The following is a 19,751-nucleotide window of genomic DNA, read 5'->3' as shown; positions in this document are numbered from 1 at the left end:
GATGATATTTGAGGCAAAGTGACTTTTAAAGTTGAACTGGCCAAACGAAGTCAAATCTAAAATGTGTGGATTAACTACTTTCAGGTTACATCTATGGCTAATTTTTAATTTCACAGTTTTCCTCTTTCCACTTGTGAAAGAGTCCCACTCAAGCCATCAATCTGTGTATTTGGGAAGAGCAAGCAGATGTGAGTACAGACTGATTTTATTATTAGCCAAAACAAACATAATTAGAAAATTCCCATGCCAGAAAAAAAAGAAGAAAAGTTCAAACGGAAACTTTCTTCAGTGTACAGAGGTGGATGCTAATTACAGATTCAAGTATTTGGTTTTATTTATTCCCTTCAGTAGATTCCAGCTCAGAATGCTGCCCTGTTGTTAGTTGTGTTCTTTAGTTTTGCAAATTACTTAGCTCTCCCTTCTGCAGACTACCAATCTTCTAGTCATTGCTTTATATTTTCCATCTCGAAGTACTGCCAGCCTTCACAAAGAGGAAAAATATCAACAGTATTAAATTCAAATACCTAACAAATGATAAGTATCAAAATAATAATCTTTTACACAGGATATTTCATTTAATTCACTATTACCAAAACACCGAAGCAGTATTAACATAGACCATCTTCTGAAAAATGAGTCATGAGTCATAGTTGTATTCTTTAAATCATTATTTTACCACATTGCCCTCTAAAATTAAATTGTGTTTAGATTTTCTTCTAGTTTTGCATTTTCTTCTAATCATTTCCAAGAATATGAGAAACTGCAAGTTGAGTATAGTTTTGAAAACTGATTTTTTTTCCTTCTAATTTTAATGAACTAGTGAATTCAAAACTAATGAAAAGTTTTGAAATATTTCATCTGTGATTAGAAGACTGACCATAGGGTCAGGTAACAAAGAACAGTTTAATCACAGAATCATTGAATCTCAGAATTCAAAGGGGCCTTAACTTCTCCAGTCTTGTAACTAATGATTGAATTCTCTCATAAAATTCCCAGCGAAGGGCTGAGCTCTAGTTTAATTCCTCACGTGGCAAAGAATTCACTATGTCCCAAGACAGTTCATTCCATTTTTGGAAAGCTCCTAAGTATTGAAACATTCATCCTTGCGTTGAATGGAAGTCTGTCTTCCTGTAACTTCCACCCAGTGGTCCTAATTCTGACTTTTGGAGCCACAGTAAACAATTTTAATCCTTCCATATGATAGTCATTCAGATGCTTGAAAACAGCTATAATGTCCCCCTAAGTCCTATCCAAGTTAACTTGCCTAGGTTAATTTAGCCATTCCTCACATAAACTGGTTCAGAGTCTCCTGACTGTGCACCAAGTACAGAGCCAAAACTGAGTACAACTACAGGTACTTCCAAGCACACAGAAGCTTGAGGTTATCACTTCTTTTGCCGTGGATCTTACATTTCTGTCAGGCTCCCCAAATTGCATGAGCTTTTTGGACAACCCTGTAACACTGCTGGCTCATATTAATCTTGCAGTCAACTACAAATCCTAAATTATTGTTTTTAAACAAACGTTGCTGTTAAACGAACTCTCTCAAATCCGGTATTTGTACAAATCACCCCCATGTTAAGACTACACAATTAAATAACACATAATTTCTGACGATTACATCCTCAAGGTTGATGGGATGATATGAAATAAAACGAATTCCTTTTATATGCTATATACTGGCCATTTATAGCATCTTTGTTTCTCTTGATCTGGATCTTCATCCTGTTAGTATTAAAAATGGTATGGGCTTCATATTTTACTGTGCATCTCAGCTGAAGTGGAAAAACGGATTCATTCGATTTACCCAGACATTTTTTACATGTTAATCTATTTTCCTAAAGTCCATGAATCTTTCCCCTAAATTATATATTTTTAAAGCTGATTTTTAACCCACAGTGTGTCAGTGATGCAAAATTTAGTTTTCTCAATTCTTCTAGAATTAAAATACTTTGTGATGGTCAAAATATTGTCGTTTCTTAAACATACCTTTCCTTGCAGTCTTGAAATAACTACTTCAAGCATTGCAATGTCTTTTAAAATACAGTCTATATATGTAGATAAGGGATAAATGATTTCTCTTATAAAAAGCTTTCATGTTGTTTAAGGTATCAATACTTTTGAAAATTTTACTATTTATCAGCTCATTTGCTAATATTTAACAGAAAGCTATTTTCCTGTCAGATTAGAATCTTTGATCACTCAGTTCTCCAAATAGAAAGGAATTCTCTCCTTTATGTGTTCCATATAGTAAAAACCATTTACGTATATTTACACTTCCCCTATCTGAAATTCAGCTGTTTGGAAAACTCACTTATCTAGAATATATCTAGGAACCTAGGAAATAATTATAATAGCAGCAAGGCATTTCCTGCCCTTAATACCTGTTCATGGTTCTCTCAAGTGAGCATCTCAAGACACACTCTCAGGCTGATGTGCTTCCATTTTTCAGAAACTTTTGTGGATTCATGTTCCTTCATACCTTGCACCTGCTCTTCCCTCTGGTTAGAACGCCTTTTGTCATTTTATGTATCTAGTTAACTAAGTGTTCTTGAGGGCTGAGCTAACAATCATCTCTTAAAAGCAGGCTGATATTCACCATCCCAAGTGAGGTAACCCTATTCCTTCTCTCCCATATTACCATAGCTATCTGGGCTACATACCTCCATGTAGCATTTGATGCAGGGATTTGTAATTATATCAAAGACTGAGGTTTGTGAGGGCAAGGGGAGACCATGGCTTATCTCTTGTATGCCCACAGTGGTCCTAGATTGTGTCTGGGACCTAGCAGGCACTTAGGAAATTTTTACTAACTGAAAGAATCTGGTTTCTAATGAGTTTACAGTTTATAGCAGATTTTATGCAAAAATTAGGAGAAGACAAGGCTAGAGTAAGCATAGTGAAAGAAAAGAAATGAAAGCCTGACAGAAAGAAATACATTGAGCAGACACCAAAAGTTGGAAAGCACAGCAGCCTTTTGGTACTGAAGAAATGAACCCTTGCATACCTCTGAAGTTCCCAAGGGTGATTTTGGTTCCATACCAGAGTTCTGGTATCCACAATGATAATTCTGAGTCATCAAGAAGAGGTTAAATTATGTGCAGTATCTTGTGTAAGAGAAGTCAGGAAATTGTAGAAAGAGAGCCATCCAAAATTATTAAAGTAAAAAGGTTTGGGTGCGTAAAGATCCAGGTCCTAAAGTATTGAATGTGTACCTATTCAGAACAACTCTCCCCACCCTGAGGTTCTAGGTGATAAGCTTTTATTATATTATCAAAAAAGGTAACATTTAAATATTTAAATGTACATCGGAAGTGTCTCATATACAGTGACATTTAATTTGGCTTGGTAATTGGCTTTCCGTTCTTAGAATTCTGTGGTCAAGTCATAAAAATCAAGTGACCACAAAGAAGGAAAGTCAAGTGATCACAAACCAGGAAATTGGGGAGGTTGGTGTATGTTAAAGGTTGACTCCAGTCCTTTCACACCTACCAATCTTCATGAAATTAAAAAATCATTCCTATGTATTCTTTCTACCATGGTCTTTTCCCCTTTCATCTATGAGCAAATTCTTGAACCAAAAGACATGTATATTCCTCAAGGATGAACCCTAATTCTCCAGAACCAGGGTAGTCTTCAATCTGGATAAATGGAAAGAACCTCCCCTGGATGGCCGGGGCTGGCTGTGGGGGCTCTGACTAGTCCCAGATTGAGGCCTACATTTTGAGATGCTTAGTCCTGTCTTGTAAGGGAAATAGTAGGAGTCAAGTTGAGTTTCAAAGCAGTACCCCAACCGTCAGCAGGTACCTGGCTGGTGCCCTGGTACCAGTACTCTGATCTCTTACCCTGCTTTTCCCTACTTTTACCAGCTCCTGTCCATCAGACCAAGGCAAATTATCCAAGGGCACTGCCCTATCCAGGCTGTTAATGAAGTAGAAGGCTTAGTTCTCATCATTTCAACTTCTTTTTGTTACTTGAGGAAACCAAAAGGGGCAATATGGAAATAAAAATCTTTCCTTCTAACTAGTAGAGTTTTCACTGATCTGCTATACATTTTAAATAAAAATATTTTCACTCCCTGAACCCTGAACTTAATCTCTTCGATTATGGGGGAAAGAGAGGGACCATTATGATCTGCAGCAAAGGAATATTCCCAGGACACAAGCTAAGAGCTGCTTTATCCTTCTCATCCCAACCAGGTTTGACAATCACCAACAAGACTTTTATGATATATTCTCTCTAGCTGGATTAGAAGATCTCTGAGGTCTTTTTTAAAACTCTGATCACAGTTCTGAGCTCTGCATAAAGTTTTGTGCAAGCTTAAAAATAAAAATTATCTTGGACTCGTGATGATGAGGGTGGGGCTGTAGGGGGAAAGGGAGGAGAGGAGGGGCCTGCATAGAGCTAGAAGAGCTGCCAAGTCTGGTGGGCAGTTCCCCTCCCACAATAATTTCCCTACAGGGTACAAGCCTTTTGCTCTCCAGTAGAAGAAAAGACTTCTTTGGGGATGCTGAGTTAAAGATGGTTACTAGTGTACAGACAACTGCTTTCAGATTCCTTCCTGAAACCTAACTTTGATAGGAAAAAAAGAAAAAGAAAAGCGCTTCAAAAAAGATAGAAGTCAAAGAAAATTGAATGGGAGGAGCTTCATGATTTTATTTTGGTTTATGTCATATATTTGCTCTCATTCTGTTCAAATGTTAACATTTGGAGGAAGCTAAAAAATCTTATTATAACAAAATATTACTAACCATTGTAAATTGCTGCAATGAATTCCTAAAATCAGCCGAACAGGATTTCAGATTCATATTCCAAATAAAAGTTCAAAAGTAATCTTTTTCTCTACAGATATTTTCTCACTTGCCCCCCCCCTCCCTGCCCCTGCCTCTGCTCTGTATTTTTAGTAATTTTCAAACTTGTGAAAATTAGAAAATTTAAACAACTTCTTCATGAAGCAACAAATGGGTAAATACTTACCATGCATCCTATGGAATTCAATAGGAAGTAACAGTGTTAGAAGACAAAGTACCTCTCCTGGGCTCAATATTTTCAAGATGTGATTAGATAAATAATTTTTTTCTTTCTGCCTTTTTTCCTTGATTTTATAGAGGAGGGGAGAGGTGGTAATAGAATATTTGCATTGTTAACCTCGTCATTCACACTGTTATTGTTCTATTATTTTCAGTTTTCAAACGGGAAACAAAAAGGCCATTTTATGTAAACATTATTCCTTGATGTTGTCATTTTAAATGTAGGACGCGTTGGAACACCTCATTTTATGGCCCCAGAAGTTGTCAAAAGAGAGCCTTATGGAAAACCTGTAGATGTCTGGGGTTGTGGCGTGATCCTTTTTATCCTGCTAAGCGGTTGTTTGCCTTTTTATGGAACCAAGGAAAGATTGTTTGAAGGCATTATTAAAGGAAAATATAAGGTAACATGTTATGAACGTTTTATTTTTCCATTGAGATTAAATTATTCTGAAAAATGTGTTTTGAAGTTGCTGTCTGTCTTTGGATTACTTACTGGTTGTCACATAGTCACCCAGTCAGAGATGCTTGCATCATTGATCCACCAGCCTTGTTAGGCAACAAAGGCCTCAAGTAAATTTGACCCTATCGGCGGAACTGTCATCCAGATGACTGGCTGGAGTCTGTCATACAGAGTGAAGTAAGTCAGAAGGAGAAAAACAAATACCGTATGCTAACACATATATATGGAATCTAAGAAAAAAAAATGTCATGAAGAGATTAGTGGTAGGACGGGAATAAAACACAGACCTACTAGAGCATGGACTTGAGGACATGGGGAGGGGGAAGGGTAAGCTGTGACGAAGTGAGAGAGTGGCAGGGACATATATGCACTACCAAATGTAAATTAGATAGCTAGTGGGAAGCTGCAAATGTAAAATAGATAGCTAGAGGGAAGCAGCCGCATAGCACAAGGAGATCAGCTCTGTGCTTTGTGACCACCTAGAGGGGTGGGATAGGGAGGGTGGGAGGGAGGGAGGGAGACGCAAGAGGGAAGAGATATGGGAACATATGTATATGTATAACTGATTCACTTTGTTGTAAAGCAGAAACTAACACACCATTGTAAAACAGTTATACTCCAATAAAGATGTTAAAAAAATAAAAATAAAAAATAAAACAACTGTTGCCTCACCCCCTCCCTTCTCATTCCCTCTGTGCTGCCCCTAAAGTCTATCCCATGTATTTGGATTCCAGTTCTGTGTTCAGTCCAGAAAACAGGGTCCCCACTCGTCTTTGATACAGTGTAAAAACCAGAGATCAGATGGATGTTCCCCTTTTCCTCCATGTGCTAATCAACAGTGTAAGAGTCCTGGGCTCTCAGAGTCATAAAGCCACACTACAAATCAAATTTTTTTTACCACAATACATTCTAGCAAAACTGCCTCTTTAGCTAAGTCAAAGTAATTGGTTAGTGCCCTACTTATTTCAAATAAAATTCTAGCTCAGGGAAAGAATTTGGACTGCTCCTTGGAATTTATTGTGAGCAAATTTGACCTTTAATTTTACCCTGGGTAAGGCGTTTGTGACAAACCTGTGCCCGGATTTTATAGTATCCATTAGCTGTCTGGTGACCGAACCTATTTATTCAGGCTAAACTGGAAAATAAACTTCTTTGGCCCTTCTTTGTGTAATTTGAGAAAAGGGCTTTATTTTTATTACTTTTTGCTTGATTTGTAAAGTTAAAATGGAAATTTCATCCAGGTAATTAGTCATTCTTTATCTTAATTTTAGATTTAGTGTCTATTAGCCTTTATTTGATTTTGCTTTATCATACATGTTATTTTATTGCATTTTATGTAGTCAGCCAGCACAGCTGAAAAATTTGCCATTTACCTTCCAGGATAAACTGAAATGCTAGTATCACAACGGCATTTCATAATATAATTTAGAGCCATTTTGGTGTGATTTAAATATTTATATTCATCTTTGGCTACTGTGACTTGGAAACTGCATGTACTATTCACAGACTCCTGATTAGTACATTATTACTTTCATTACTAAGTAATTTAAGAAGTCATTACTGACATCATGAGTGGCTATACCAAAAAGACCCAGGGGATTCTTAGAAATAAGCTTAAGGGCTTCCCTGGTGGCGCAGTGGTTGAGAATCCGCCTGCCGATGCTGGGGACACGGGTTCGTGCCCCGGTCCGGGAAGATCCCACATGCCGCGGAGCGGCTGGGCCCTTGAGCCATGGCCGCTGAGCCTGCGCGTCCGGAGCACAGGCTCCGCAACGGGAGAGGCCACAACAGTGAGAGGCCCGCCTAGCACAAAAAAAAAGAAAAAAAAAAAAAGAAATAAGCTTAAGGTTGGTTTCACTACCCGAGCTCTTATACTTTATTGCCCTGTACGACCTTGTATGGGTGACGGAATAGGATGCTCTGTATGGGAAGCACAGAGGAGTATGTGTCTGGATATCAAATCAGGGCAGCTTATTTTGAGGAAGTTCTTTTTCCTTCTGTTATTATTAACACATGTACTTTCTATTCAACAGAATCACTGTTTCATTTTCAGCCATGCCTGGCAACATAAAATGAAACACACAGGTTTATATAACACTACACTCCAAAACTGTGAGGCCCTAAAGTTTTTTGTTTTTTTCAATTCCTCAGTTATGTTAGAATTTTATAGGGGACGTGAAACAAATAAAGAAAAAGAAAAAAAAAAGAAATGAAAGGTAAAGTAGTTTCAGAGTTGTAGCTTTATCCTTTAAGCCATAACTGAAGCTTGTGGAAGTGAGAAGGTGAGAATTGTCTGTACTTTTTTTCCCTTGGGCTTTATGTACCATCAGCTTATAAAGGCATACAGGTTTGTCTTTTATTTTATTTGGATTAAGATATATGCCAAAACTCTGTTAACAGAGAAAGATGTTTTAAGTATAGGTTTTTCTGCTTCTCTTAGAGTCAGTTGACCACTGGGGAATAAAATCAATCCTTTCAAGGTAACTAAAAGTCTCAGGAAACTGCTTGTAAGTAATCATCCCCCTCCAATCCCTTGAAATTGTAAGTGGCTATCAGGAATGCACGGTTATGGCTTTCTGGTTGAATTTTGCCAAGTGAAATCACAGATACTAGCATATGAAAATAAACACAGTAATGCATCAGCATAATAATAATACTATCAATAATGATAGCTAACTCATACATAGCACTTACTATGTTCCAGGAACTATTCTAAGCACTTTACTTATATTAACTCTTTTCATCCTCACAGCGACTTATGACGTAGGTACCATACAATAAAATCTCCCACCTGCCTTTTTGAGTTATAAGCATTCGCTAATAATAGAATTCTTCCTTTGTGTTTGTTCAGTTGCTAACTTCCTGGTTTCCAAGGCAATGTGCTTCATTCCAACAGCTTCTGGTATTTGATTTTGTCTATTTTTAAAGCATTGAATAGTTATCTTTGTTTCTTTGTTTAAAAAAAAACTTGGACTGTTCACATATGTCCAAAAATTTGTTTGAAAATTTCCTATTCTTAGCATTATAGTATAATATAGTCAGATGGATGGTGGCAGCTATACCATAATTTCTGTACCTGGGGGTTTGAAGCTTTGAGGTTAATTCGTATTTACTATTACTTAGCAAACCTCCCCTCTCACTTATATTCATGGCTTTCCTTACAGAAGCCTCAGGTTTTCAGCATCTTAGTTTGAAGTATAGATCCATCTCTACCATCAGTGATGAACCTATTGGGCCTTTAAAAAAAATACTGTGCTGTGATTGTGTCAGCATTTATTTTTACATTTTTTATTACTGAAAATTTCTAACAAACAAAATAGTAGAGATAATAGTATAATGAACCCCCAGCTTTAACACTTATCAACGTACAGCCAATCTTGTTTTATCTATATTCCACATGCTACTAGATTATTTTGAAGCAGATCTCAAAAATATCATTTTATCACCCTGGTGGTCCTTAACAAAAAAAAATATTAAAATCCTTGATCTCTGAGTATTTTCAAGGAAATTTTGATGACATATTTTAAATGTAGTACATTTAAATTCTCATAGTTTATAAACTACTACTGGTCTTAAATGATTTTAATTTAACTTTTTATTCTTGTTTACTAGCTAACTTGATCTTTTAAGGTCAATATGGGAGAATACTATTTAGCTAAAATATATGCTAACATTTAATTTCAATTAATTTTTTTTATAAAGGACAGAAATATATTTCACAAAGTCTCTAAAAGATACAGTGTCATCTTATATCACTTATTTCTGGATAGCCAGTTGGTATCTACGCAGCAGGAGTTCTTAGCTTCCTGGCTTCAGTATTCAAATAAGTGAGACTGTCTTATAGCCCTGTTTTGTTCCCCCTTATGTACTCAACCTCCCAAATTAATTTCAACTAGTCTTCTCTGCCAAAGGAAGAGAAAACCCTGGATTGGGCTTCCTCGTAAAAAGGACTGGGGAGTATACTTCTCAACCTCTATTCACTTCAGAAGTCTTACCACCACTTTCAGAGGATTTCTCAACCCCTTTCCTGAGGACAGATCATTCAGACTTTAAAGACTACATCAGCTCCAAGATGGGGAAGAGGAAACAAGGCTATCTAAGCCCCATCTAATCACTTACCTCCTTATTTCAAACTCGTCAACTGATCACAATCTCAGTAGGATGACAATATTTCAACAGTCTCATGGCATTCATTTTAATTAAGGGATCTGACAAGAGAAGTGACTATCGTTTGGAATTCTGCCTGTTAGAAAAAGAAAATGGAACATTTTCCACTCCACGTCTACTAGAACAAAGCCTCACGTTAGCCAGAGCAAAATGTCTAATACTAACCCTTGGCGAGATCATAATGATTCATGTGTACTGTGATGCAAGTTGTGATTTCATTTGCCTTTAACCAGTTGTGGACTTTATTCTGCATCTTTCTCCCTTAGGAGGTGACAAAGGTCTCTGCCAGTTAAAGCCATGGCATTGCTTAAAGCTCCTGGCACCAGGCAGCTCCCATGAGCTCACCCAATCTGTCAGTTTCCTCATATTAAATAGGGAGTGAGACCCTACTCCATCTCTACCGTCCTGTCCCCACTTACCTTCCCAACTCCAAGCCCTAAGCATTCCTTTCCATTTTTTTCCTGGTTCCTGGTCTCAGACATACCCCTTTTCCCAGGAGCCTTCCAACTCTTTTCCTCATAGATCCACAGCCTTTCTCACAAGTCGTGTGTCTTAGGAACAACTCATAATTTTTTTTGTTTGACTTTAGTTAATTTGCCGTGTGGCTTAGTTGTCTCATCTCTAAAAGAGAAAGAAAAGTCACTTCTTTAAGAACAATATACAAATGAATTGGGTTTTTTGTAGGGCCTTTAGTAATGGTATATTTTTTCCTAAATGCTGAAAATGACATACAGTGACCAAAGTCTCCTATTAATAAAAGCTACTTTGCGTAGCTTCACAATTACTGCTAATTCCAAGTTTTAAAAGCAAAATATTAAAAATATTTCTCCAAAATTTTAAATTTTATTTTAGTCCTTTCTGGATAAAAGTATTCTAACCTTTTTAGAGTCTACATTCTAGACTCTATTTTAGCTGAAGTAGAACCTGGAATCGTGAACATTCTATTCTTCAATTATTAAAAATATTATTACACATATAATAATAAGAACATGTATGACGAATATTTACTGCTGCAAATTCTCATGTATTGAACAACAACAACAGAAAAAGAATTGCATCTGTCCTCTTCTTCCTTAGAAAGCAAGCCTTTAGAATCAGATTTCTCCACCCTGCTCCAAGAATTTTATTCACGTTGAAACAGCATAGGAATATTAAATAACAGAGAATGTTAACTTCTCACTGGACATAACTGTGTAATTTTCCTTTCCCCCTCTTCAGATGAATCCAAGGCAGTGGAGCCATATCTCTGAAAGTGCCAAAGACCTAGTACGCCGCATGCTGATGCTGGATCCTGCTGAAAGGATCACTGTTTATGAAGCACTGAATCACCCATGGCTTAAGGTACATGAGCTCATAGGTGGCCATCTACACTTTGTTTAAACAGTTACACTGACAGGAATGCATTGCTCTGTAAGGTGCCCCTTTCCACCCTTTTTTTTTTCTGAGCATTTTTTTGTTACAGTTTTGTTCATCTTATTTGCTGTTTCTGTACATCCTCTGTAAACATCTAAGAGGATGTACCATTCGAGTGACATTCAGCTCTCATCACAAGAGGGTACAAAAGCAGATTAAGGCAGAATCCATCAGGGAGGAAGGCCTATTTGTTCTCTACCAACACATGTTCCAAAGATGTGCAACATGAACAACGGAAATAGCACTCAACTGTGTGATAATTAAAAAGTGATTATCATTATTTTGAGTGTGAATGTATACTTCATAGCATTATTTTTATTTCAGTAGATACTAGATATGGGTTTATCGTCTTAGGAAAAAGGCAGATTTTAAAAGTTCTTTTTATATCCCATCCTGCTGATGCAGTATTAAAGGTATAACTTGGGACTTCAATGAGAGAGTACTATTTGATGAAGACATTACACTGCTCAACAGTTCCAGGAAATTCTCACTTTACCTGTGAGAAAACTAAACCTCAGAGAGGTTAAGAATCGTGCCCCAAGTCACAAAAGTTGTCAGTGGTGGAACCAGGATTTTAATTCAGCCGGCCACACCCCCTTCCTTTGTACTCAAGATCCTATCCAGTTCACTTACTCAAGGTCACCACTCTCACATTTGTCCGCTTACCTGCATCATCAACTTCCTATCTCTGTTGGATCTAACAAGCTACAGTTTATTTTTATTACACACACACACACACATCTTCTCCTGACCCCCAGGATCTTCACCCCCTCCAGCTTCTACCCCTATTCTCTGCTCTCCTTGACAGCAAAACTCCTAGAAAGATTTATCTCTACTCACTTTCTCCGGGTTCTCCCATCTCTTTGTCTTGAACCCACCCTAGTCAGGTTTGCAATCCTACCAACTCCACTAAAATAGCTCTTGTCAAGTCACTGCTGACCTTCACATTGCTGAGTCTAGTGGCCAAATATCAGGTTTCTCCCTCTTGGCATATCAGCAACATTTGACATCCATCCTTCCAAAACACTGTCCTCCCTTGGCTTCAGGACACCTCGCTCTCCTGGTTTCCCTTCTACCTCTCTGGCTGCTCCTTTTCAGATGGTGCTGATTCTTTCTCATCTCCCCGCACCAGGTCTTCACAGTGGGGTGCCACAGCCCCTCCTCCTTCTATCTACACTCAGACCCTTGGAAACCTCATCTAGTTTTAATGGCTTTAAATGCTATCTGTACACCCTGAATTTATACCTTTAGGTTAGGCCTTGTCCCCTGAGGTATTCTTTTTTTTTTTTTTTTTTTTTTTTTGTGGTATGCGGGCCTCCCTCTGCTGCGGCCTCTCCCGTTGCGGAGCACAGGCTCCGGACGCGCAGGCTCAGCGGCCATGGCTCACGGGCCCAGCCGCTCCGCGGCACGTGGGATCTTCCCGGACCGGGGCGCGAACCCGGTTCCCCTGCATCGGCAGGCAGACGCGCAACCACTGCGCCACCAGGGAAGCCCCCCTGAGGTATTCTTAATTTAGTTTACAGTTTTGCTCCCCAATACCTCTCTGATTTCACCCCTTACTACTCTCCTCTTCTCACTGTTCCCTCACTTTGGCCTCCTTGCTGTTCCTCAGCAGGCCCATACTTGCCTCAGTGCCTCTGTGTTAGTCGTGCCCTTTCCCTAGAATACTCTTCCCCAAGGTATCCTCATGACTTATTCCCTCACCATCTTCAGGTCTTTGCTTAGACATCAGCTTCTTAGTAAGGTGTTCCCTGACCACCCAATTTAAAATTTGAGAGAAGGAATGTTCCCTGCCACCAGTATTCCCTATCCCCCTTCCCTGCCTTAATTTTTTCCATAGTGTTGGTCACCATGAGACATACTTATATTTTACTTATTTGTTTATCTGTCTACTCCCATAAAATACAAGCTGCATAAGAGTGGGAATTTTTTGCTGTTGTTTTATTTCTGTATAGAACCTTTGAAAGTGTCTGACATGTAGTAGGTGCTCATAAATATTAGTTAATGATCTAATGAGTGAATGAATAAATAAATGTTCATACTACTATACCATGTTACCTACCCAGAAGTTATGCAAAATAATAATGTATATTTAAACATAGATTAATAATGTATCTTAACAGGGATGACAAGGAATAATAATATTATCAAACAATGTTGAGATTCCAGTGGATCTTGATTCTCCTTAAGAATATTACTTCTCACATCTGCATTCAACCCTCTGATACGTGGTTCTAGTTATTCCTGACTTGAATTTCCCCAGTTGTAGCTATTCCTGGAAAGAGTAAACAGTTCTGAGATACTTTCTTGTACTTATTTTCTCCCAGAAATAAACCATTTGAGGGAACTCGTATTTTTCCTTTGCCTCAGTTTCTCATAATGGGGATCTTTTGTTTGTTTGAAGCTAGTTTAAATGCCAAATAACAGTGAAAATGGCAGCCATATTAGTCATTTTTAAGATCCTTTAGAAAATTTGGCTTTCATTATCTTGCATATCTTGACTAATAACATTTATTTTTGGAAACCCTTATCCCTGCAATGATTATAGTTCTTTTTCCAGATAATCTGAGCTTAACACACAATAGATTTCTGGCACCAGAAAGACAAAAGACAGAAAGTGTCCGTAACTTAAATGAAAAAATTCCAGGAGGCTGTTTGAGCTTAGCGTCACGTGCCATGTCTGAACCACAGTTTACCTTCACTGCAGTGTGTTATCTGAAGATGGAAGAATTCAATGAGAATATTATCTAGCTGATGAGAACAGGCTTATATTTCAGTACTTTTCCATGTATACTTTTGAATCATTTATGTGCATATAAGTGGTGGTAATTTAGCAATGGCTAAAATTTAAGCTATGGTTTAAATATGAAAAGCTCCTGAATAACTGCAATGTAGAGAAATAAAATGATAAAAATCCTTGTAATGAAGAGTACCCAAAGTCATGATACCGTTGTTTTTATGTCCAAAAAAATTATTATTTCTTTGGCAAACCACAAAAAAAAGTCCTGTTCAATCATACCATCTCAAAAGGGAATTTGAGTAAATAGACCAATTAATATGTGAATGTCTTGTGGTTGTTAAATTATACGTATTTAACACTTTTATCTAAATTAGTGCTGTTTGCTGTAAATATTCATTCCAACAAAAGTAAGTCCAAATAAGACTGTAATTTTCTTATAAACGACTGAGCTCTTTTCACACCCTTTGTAGCCTTAATATATATAGACTCCAAGTATATTGACTATAATAAAGATGAAAAAAGGTATTTATATTAGGCTAATCAATTTGAATTTTGGAAAAATCAATCAACACACCAATTAAATGTATATTCAGCATCTAGTGTGCACAAGGGACAGTGAATCAAGGACTTCATTAAAGTGTAAGACACGTTGCTATAGACATTTTTCTGAATTCATTATCACATTACTGTTAGTTTCAGGTAGGACTGTTTAATCCAGAAAAATATTATTTTTTTTCTTTTGTCTCATTTTTTAAAAAATTTATTTATTTATTTATTCTTGGCTGTGTTGGGTCTTCGTTTCTGTGCGAGGGCTTTCTCTAGTTGCGGCGAGCTGGGGCCACTCTTCATCGCGGTGCGCGGGCCTCTCACTGTCGTGGCCTCTCTTGTTGCGGAGCACAGACTCCAGATGCGCAGGCTCAGTAGTTGTGGCTCCCGGGCTTTGTTGCTCCGCGGCATGTGGGATCTTCCCAGACCAAGGCTCGAACCCGTGTCCCCTGCATTGGCAGGCAAATTCTCAACCACTGCGCCACCAGGGAAGCCCCCGTCTCATTTTTATAATGCTTTGAGGTTGTTATTATTTACTTGTTTTCTGGTATGAGGTACCTTAAAAGACTTTTTTTTTTTAATCTTGTGATTTCATCTGCTTAGAAAATATCAGGAATCATAATTTAAGCATAATTTTATTAAAAAAATTTTTTTGACTGTGTCCTTATCTGTCTCTCCACTTCACCTTAGTGAATGGTGAGCAGAAGAGGTGTTCACTAGAAATAGAGTTCACAGTCTGCTATGCACTAAACTTCCCAACCTATTAGAGAGAGAAAGGCATAGTCAGCCCGTGAAATGAATTTTCAAATGCTGTTAATATAACATAAAGAAACAGAAAGATAACCTCAAAGAAGTCACACGTGAGAAGCACCTCACAAGAATACAGAAGTATGAGCCCAGGAAGACTAATGGGGGGCATGAGAGGTCACTGTAGGCCAGCGCTCCAGAGAGGGCTGCACGTAACGTGTTAGTAGGACTGAAGGGGGCCCATGTGGAGGTACAGAGGAGCACAGGCAAAACATTATAAGTGTTCAGGGCATTCAGGGATGGGGTCAGGGAACACTGGCATAATACAAAAGTCAGCTATTTGAAGGGTTGCAGTAGTAGTAGCCTGAAAATTTGGTTTGAGGGAAGAATATATCTAGAATGCCAAATTAAGTACTTTAGATATTAGGGTATAGAGAGTTAAAAGCTACTGCAAGCTTTTGAGCAATGATACAGGGCAAGCAGTATGCTCATATAATTCCTGTGGACACTGTGCACAGGTGGGTTGCCTGTCGGGATGCAAGCAGTAGAGGCAAAGAGATCCTATAGAAGCTGGGCTGTCCAGTTAGGAAGCGACAGGGTCCTGGAGCAGGGAGTAAAAGTGGGAGTGGGAAAGAAATACCCAGACCAAGAGCGATTAAGGAAGGAAAATTGATGAGGCTCAGTTGAGTGATTCAAGATATTCAGAATTAGGAAGCCTGTAGAAGGGTTAAACATGTAGAGTGGAAGTGATTTATTTTAAACTTTCAAAATTTAAATTTAATTTAGTTGAGATTTTCTTGGTTCTTAGTATGAGGAGTACTTCTGGATATTGTGCTGCACATTTTTAGTATTATTATGTTATGAGACTATGATTCTTATTTAAATCTTCTATTTTGGTAGGCAGTTAACCCAATTAGATGCAGAACACATGTCCTAGTCCACTTCTATGGGCTGTGATTCAAATGCCAATTTCATTTTCAATGCCTTTGCAATACTCATCTAGCCTGTCCCACTTGTATGCTACCCAGAGGCTCATTTGGAACCTGGGAGGTACTTCATAAACCATAGTTTAGTCTCAAAGTTCTTGCTCTGTTGGTTGTCATTGGTTTTACACATGGGTATACTAGGGATGTGCCAAAGCCCCTCCTTCCCCAGCTACCTCCTCTTTGTAATCCTGCCCCTGTTCTCTAGGGGTGGGGTGCCACCTCTTTGCTCTTCTTTGCTTCAGGCAGGGCTGGTTTGGTGGAAAGTGTTCTGAGGGGGAGGAACTTGGCTTCTTTCATGGTGATCCCCTGGAATGGAGTGGGTGAGGTCAAAAGGGTTCTGTCCTGCAGAGCCAACCTCTTCTCAGTCCTTTGGCTAAAGAGAGGAGGCTTTTCTTGGGGGTCATTTTGTCTGCACTCCCCTGGGAGTTTCCAGGTTGTGGGCTGCTCTCACACCCAGGTGAGGATATGTTAGGAGGCCAAAAAAACACCCCAGATATATCACCACAGGATCACACCTCTGAGTCCTAGGGTCCCTCCGCTGTCGGACTTCTTTTCCCTAACTTTCAATCTTCTGTTAGCTGCTTTCACTTTTGAGTCATTAATTTCCTTGTTATCAAGAACTCTTAACTAAAAAAAGTAGACTTTGGAAAAAGAAGAGTTTATTCTGTGGATTGGGGAGTGCTTTAAAAATCAGCTCCAATGTCTGTTTCTGGCTCTAGAATCCAGACATGACATGTATCTTTCAAGCCGCTTTCCCCAGGCCCTGTCTCTCTCTCTCTCCCATTCCCTCCCTCCCTCCCTCCCTCTCTCTCCCTCTCTCTCTCTCTCTCTCATATAGACGTACGGACACAGAGAGCGCTAACAGTGCGTCCGTACCTATCTCTACATAGGTACAGGTGTTGGTCACACACACACACACACACACACACACACACACACACACACACACGGCGTCAGCCAGAGACTTGATCTCAGTTCTACTATCTGCAAAGACTACAAAGGGCTTGAGAAAGGGAATGAAACCCCCCTTTTTCTTAAAAAGCAGTGGAAATTTTTTCTGTTACATATGCCTAAAATGTTGAATAATTTCATTTTAAGTGAAATTTAGTTAGATTTTAGCCTCAGTTCAGTAGTAGTAATAAGGAAAGACCCCCTACTAGCTCTGTCCAATAAGAATTTTCTGCCATGAGGGCAGTGTTTATATCTGCACTGTCCAATGTGATAGACACTAGCCACATGTTGGCTGTTAAGTGCTTGAAATGTGGCTAGTACAACTGAATATTTAATTATATTTAAATATTTATCATATTATTATATTTAAATTATGTAAATATATAAATATATCTTACCTAGTGGCTACTGTACTGGACATAGCAGCCTTAGACTCTCTATTCAAAAACATGCTGTAACTAGGTTCACCTTTTTTGGAAATGAATAAAGTAAGTTTTAAAAATTAAAAATGGGTTACAGATTTGTTCCTCTAATTCTCACTGTTCTATTTTTACCTTTTTTCTTATGTAATAGGAACATGTTTTCAGTTAGAAAATAGCCAAGATTATTTAGTAAACTATTTGTTCTCACACACACACTTTAAAAAGCTCCTAAACTTTTTTATGTCAGAGATTTCCATGTCTTGACTAATAAAAGTGATTATTAAAACTCAGGGAAACCAAACATGTACCTATACAGCATCTCATTTAATCTTAATAACAATCCTGTAAGATTAGTTTGCAAAAAGGCACAACTGATACTGAGAGAATGTAAGGTCATACAGCTAGACCTAAATGACCCAGAATTTGAACAAGTCTTTCAACTCCAAGGCCGTTGTCTTCCTACTATACCATGCGGTACCTTTTTGTTTGTTTGTTTTCTTCTTGTTGTTTATAAAACTTTCCCTGGGTTTTTTTTTCCCCTGTCTTCTATCATGATACAAAATAATTTTTATTCAAAAAATAATGTAAAACCCATTTTGATGTTTGTTCTTCAGTATACGTTAATTAAATATCACCAGACCTAACACAATTAAAATTTGTAATCTACAAGCAATAACAGAAATCCATGAAAAGATTCCATTGCTTGTTCTAAAATAGTAATTTTATCCTTCTCTCTGCTAGTTAATTATTTGATAAATTCTTATGTCTTCTGTATTGGTGAACCTATTTTGGCTCAGTGCAGGAAAAGGATGTTAAGCCCCTAAAGATAATGAAATTATTTCTAAGATGTTTATCACATGGAATCTAGCAGAAATAAATAAAAATTGGAGTCATTTTGACATTTGAGTGTTGTATGTGTACTCAAGATTATCATTTTGCTCTCCAGGGAACTCTTGTTACTATTAGTCTTTAATGCAGAAAATAAATTTTCAAGTGTTTGTATTCATTCCTTAGGAATTTTCACTGATAATAAGGTGAAGCGTTGACAGGACTGACTGTAAAATCCTACTTAAATTCAAAAGTCAATTTTGTAAGTACATGATACCAAAACATTTGATTTTAGAAGTAGTTCACATACAAAGAGAAATTTTAGTTGCAAAATAATAATGTGATCTTGGACTTAATTTGAAAATATTATATGGTATCCAGATGGCAAATAAATACATGCAAAGATGGTCAACATCATTAGTCATTAGAGAAATACAAATTAACACCACAACGAAATACCTATACACACATATATGAGTGTATATGAAATATATGAAATACCTATACACACATATAGAATGGCTAGAATCAAAAAGACTAAACACACCAAGTGTTGGTGCAGATGTTGAACAACTGGAACTTATACAATAATATGGGAATGTAAAATGGTACAACCACTTTGGGAAACTATTGGGCAGTTTCTTAAAAAGTTAAACATACTCTTATAAAATGACCCAGCCATTCTACTCCTAAGTATTTACCTAAGAGAAATGAAACATATATCCATACAGAGACTTGTACATTAATGTTCACAGCATCCTTATACATACTAGGCAAAAATTGGAAACAACCCAGGGTCCATCAACAGGTGAATGAATAAACAAGTTTATGGTACATCTATACAATGGAATACCCCTCAGCAATAAAAAGGAATGAACTATTGGTACATGCAACAACATGGGTGAAGTTAAAATATTTAGGCTGAGTGAACGAAGTTGGACAATAATTAACATGTACTGTATTATTCCATCTATATAAAATTCTAGAAAATGCAAACTAATCTCAAGTAACGGAGAGTAGATCAGTGATTGCCTGGGGATGGGGAAGGGGATGACAGAGACACAAGGAAGCTTTTGAGAGTGATGGATATGTTCATTATGATTGTGGTGATGGTTTTATGTTTATATACATATGTCAAAACTTATCCCATCGTACATGTGCAGTTAATTGTATGCTAATTATACCTCAGTAAAACGTTTTCGGGAAAACAAAACAAATTACATTCAGAGTCTATCTCCCTTTCACCCTTTTTATTGTTTCCATCTGGTTTCATCTACCATCATCTCTCCCCTGGATTACTACCATAACCTCCTAACTGGTCTCCCTGCCTTTTTTTTTTAAACCCTCGCCCCCTTCCAATCTATTCTCAACACAACAACCGGAGTGTTCCTCTAAACTTGTCAGATCACGTCACTCCAGCTCAAAAACCCCCCAGTTGCTCCATCTCCCACTCAGAATAAA

General features: G+C 37.8%; 1 protein-coding gene and 1 long non-coding RNA gene across 13 annotated transcripts in view; one reads left to right on the top strand and one right to left on the bottom strand.

The window, feature by feature from the left end:
• Positions 1 to 19,751, top strand: part of CASK (calcium/calmodulin dependent serine protein kinase) — a 385,648-nt gene that overhangs the window by 248,841 nt on the left and 117,056 nt on the right. For all 12 annotated transcript variants that reach the window (XM_028482973.2, XM_028482969.2, XM_028482972.2 and 9 more), the window contains exons 7-8: positions 5,256 to 5,431; positions 10,876 to 10,998. In XM_028482973.2, coding sequence (XP_028338774.1) covers positions 5,256 to 5,431; positions 10,876 to 10,998 — 299 coding nt within the window. The remainder of the gene's footprint in view (positions 1 to 5,255; positions 5,432 to 10,875; positions 10,999 to 19,751) is intronic.
• On the bottom strand, positions 204 to 10,272 carry LOC114484748 (uncharacterized). The gene is made up of 4 exons (XR_003677980.1): positions 10,077 to 10,272; positions 9,610 to 9,733; positions 5,524 to 5,650; positions 204 to 481 (listed from the first exon to the last, which is right to left on the bottom strand). It is a non-coding gene; the product is annotated as an uncharacterized lncRNA (long non-coding RNA).

The sequence above is a fragment of the Physeter macrocephalus genome, chromosome 21 (genome assembly GCF_002837175.3).
Source record: "Physeter macrocephalus isolate SW-GA chromosome 21, ASM283717v5, whole genome shotgun sequence".
Classification (NCBI taxonomy): Eukaryota; Metazoa; Chordata; class Mammalia; order Artiodactyla; family Physeteridae; genus Physeter; species Physeter macrocephalus.
This window is presented reverse-complemented; position numbering and strand designations above follow the sequence as displayed.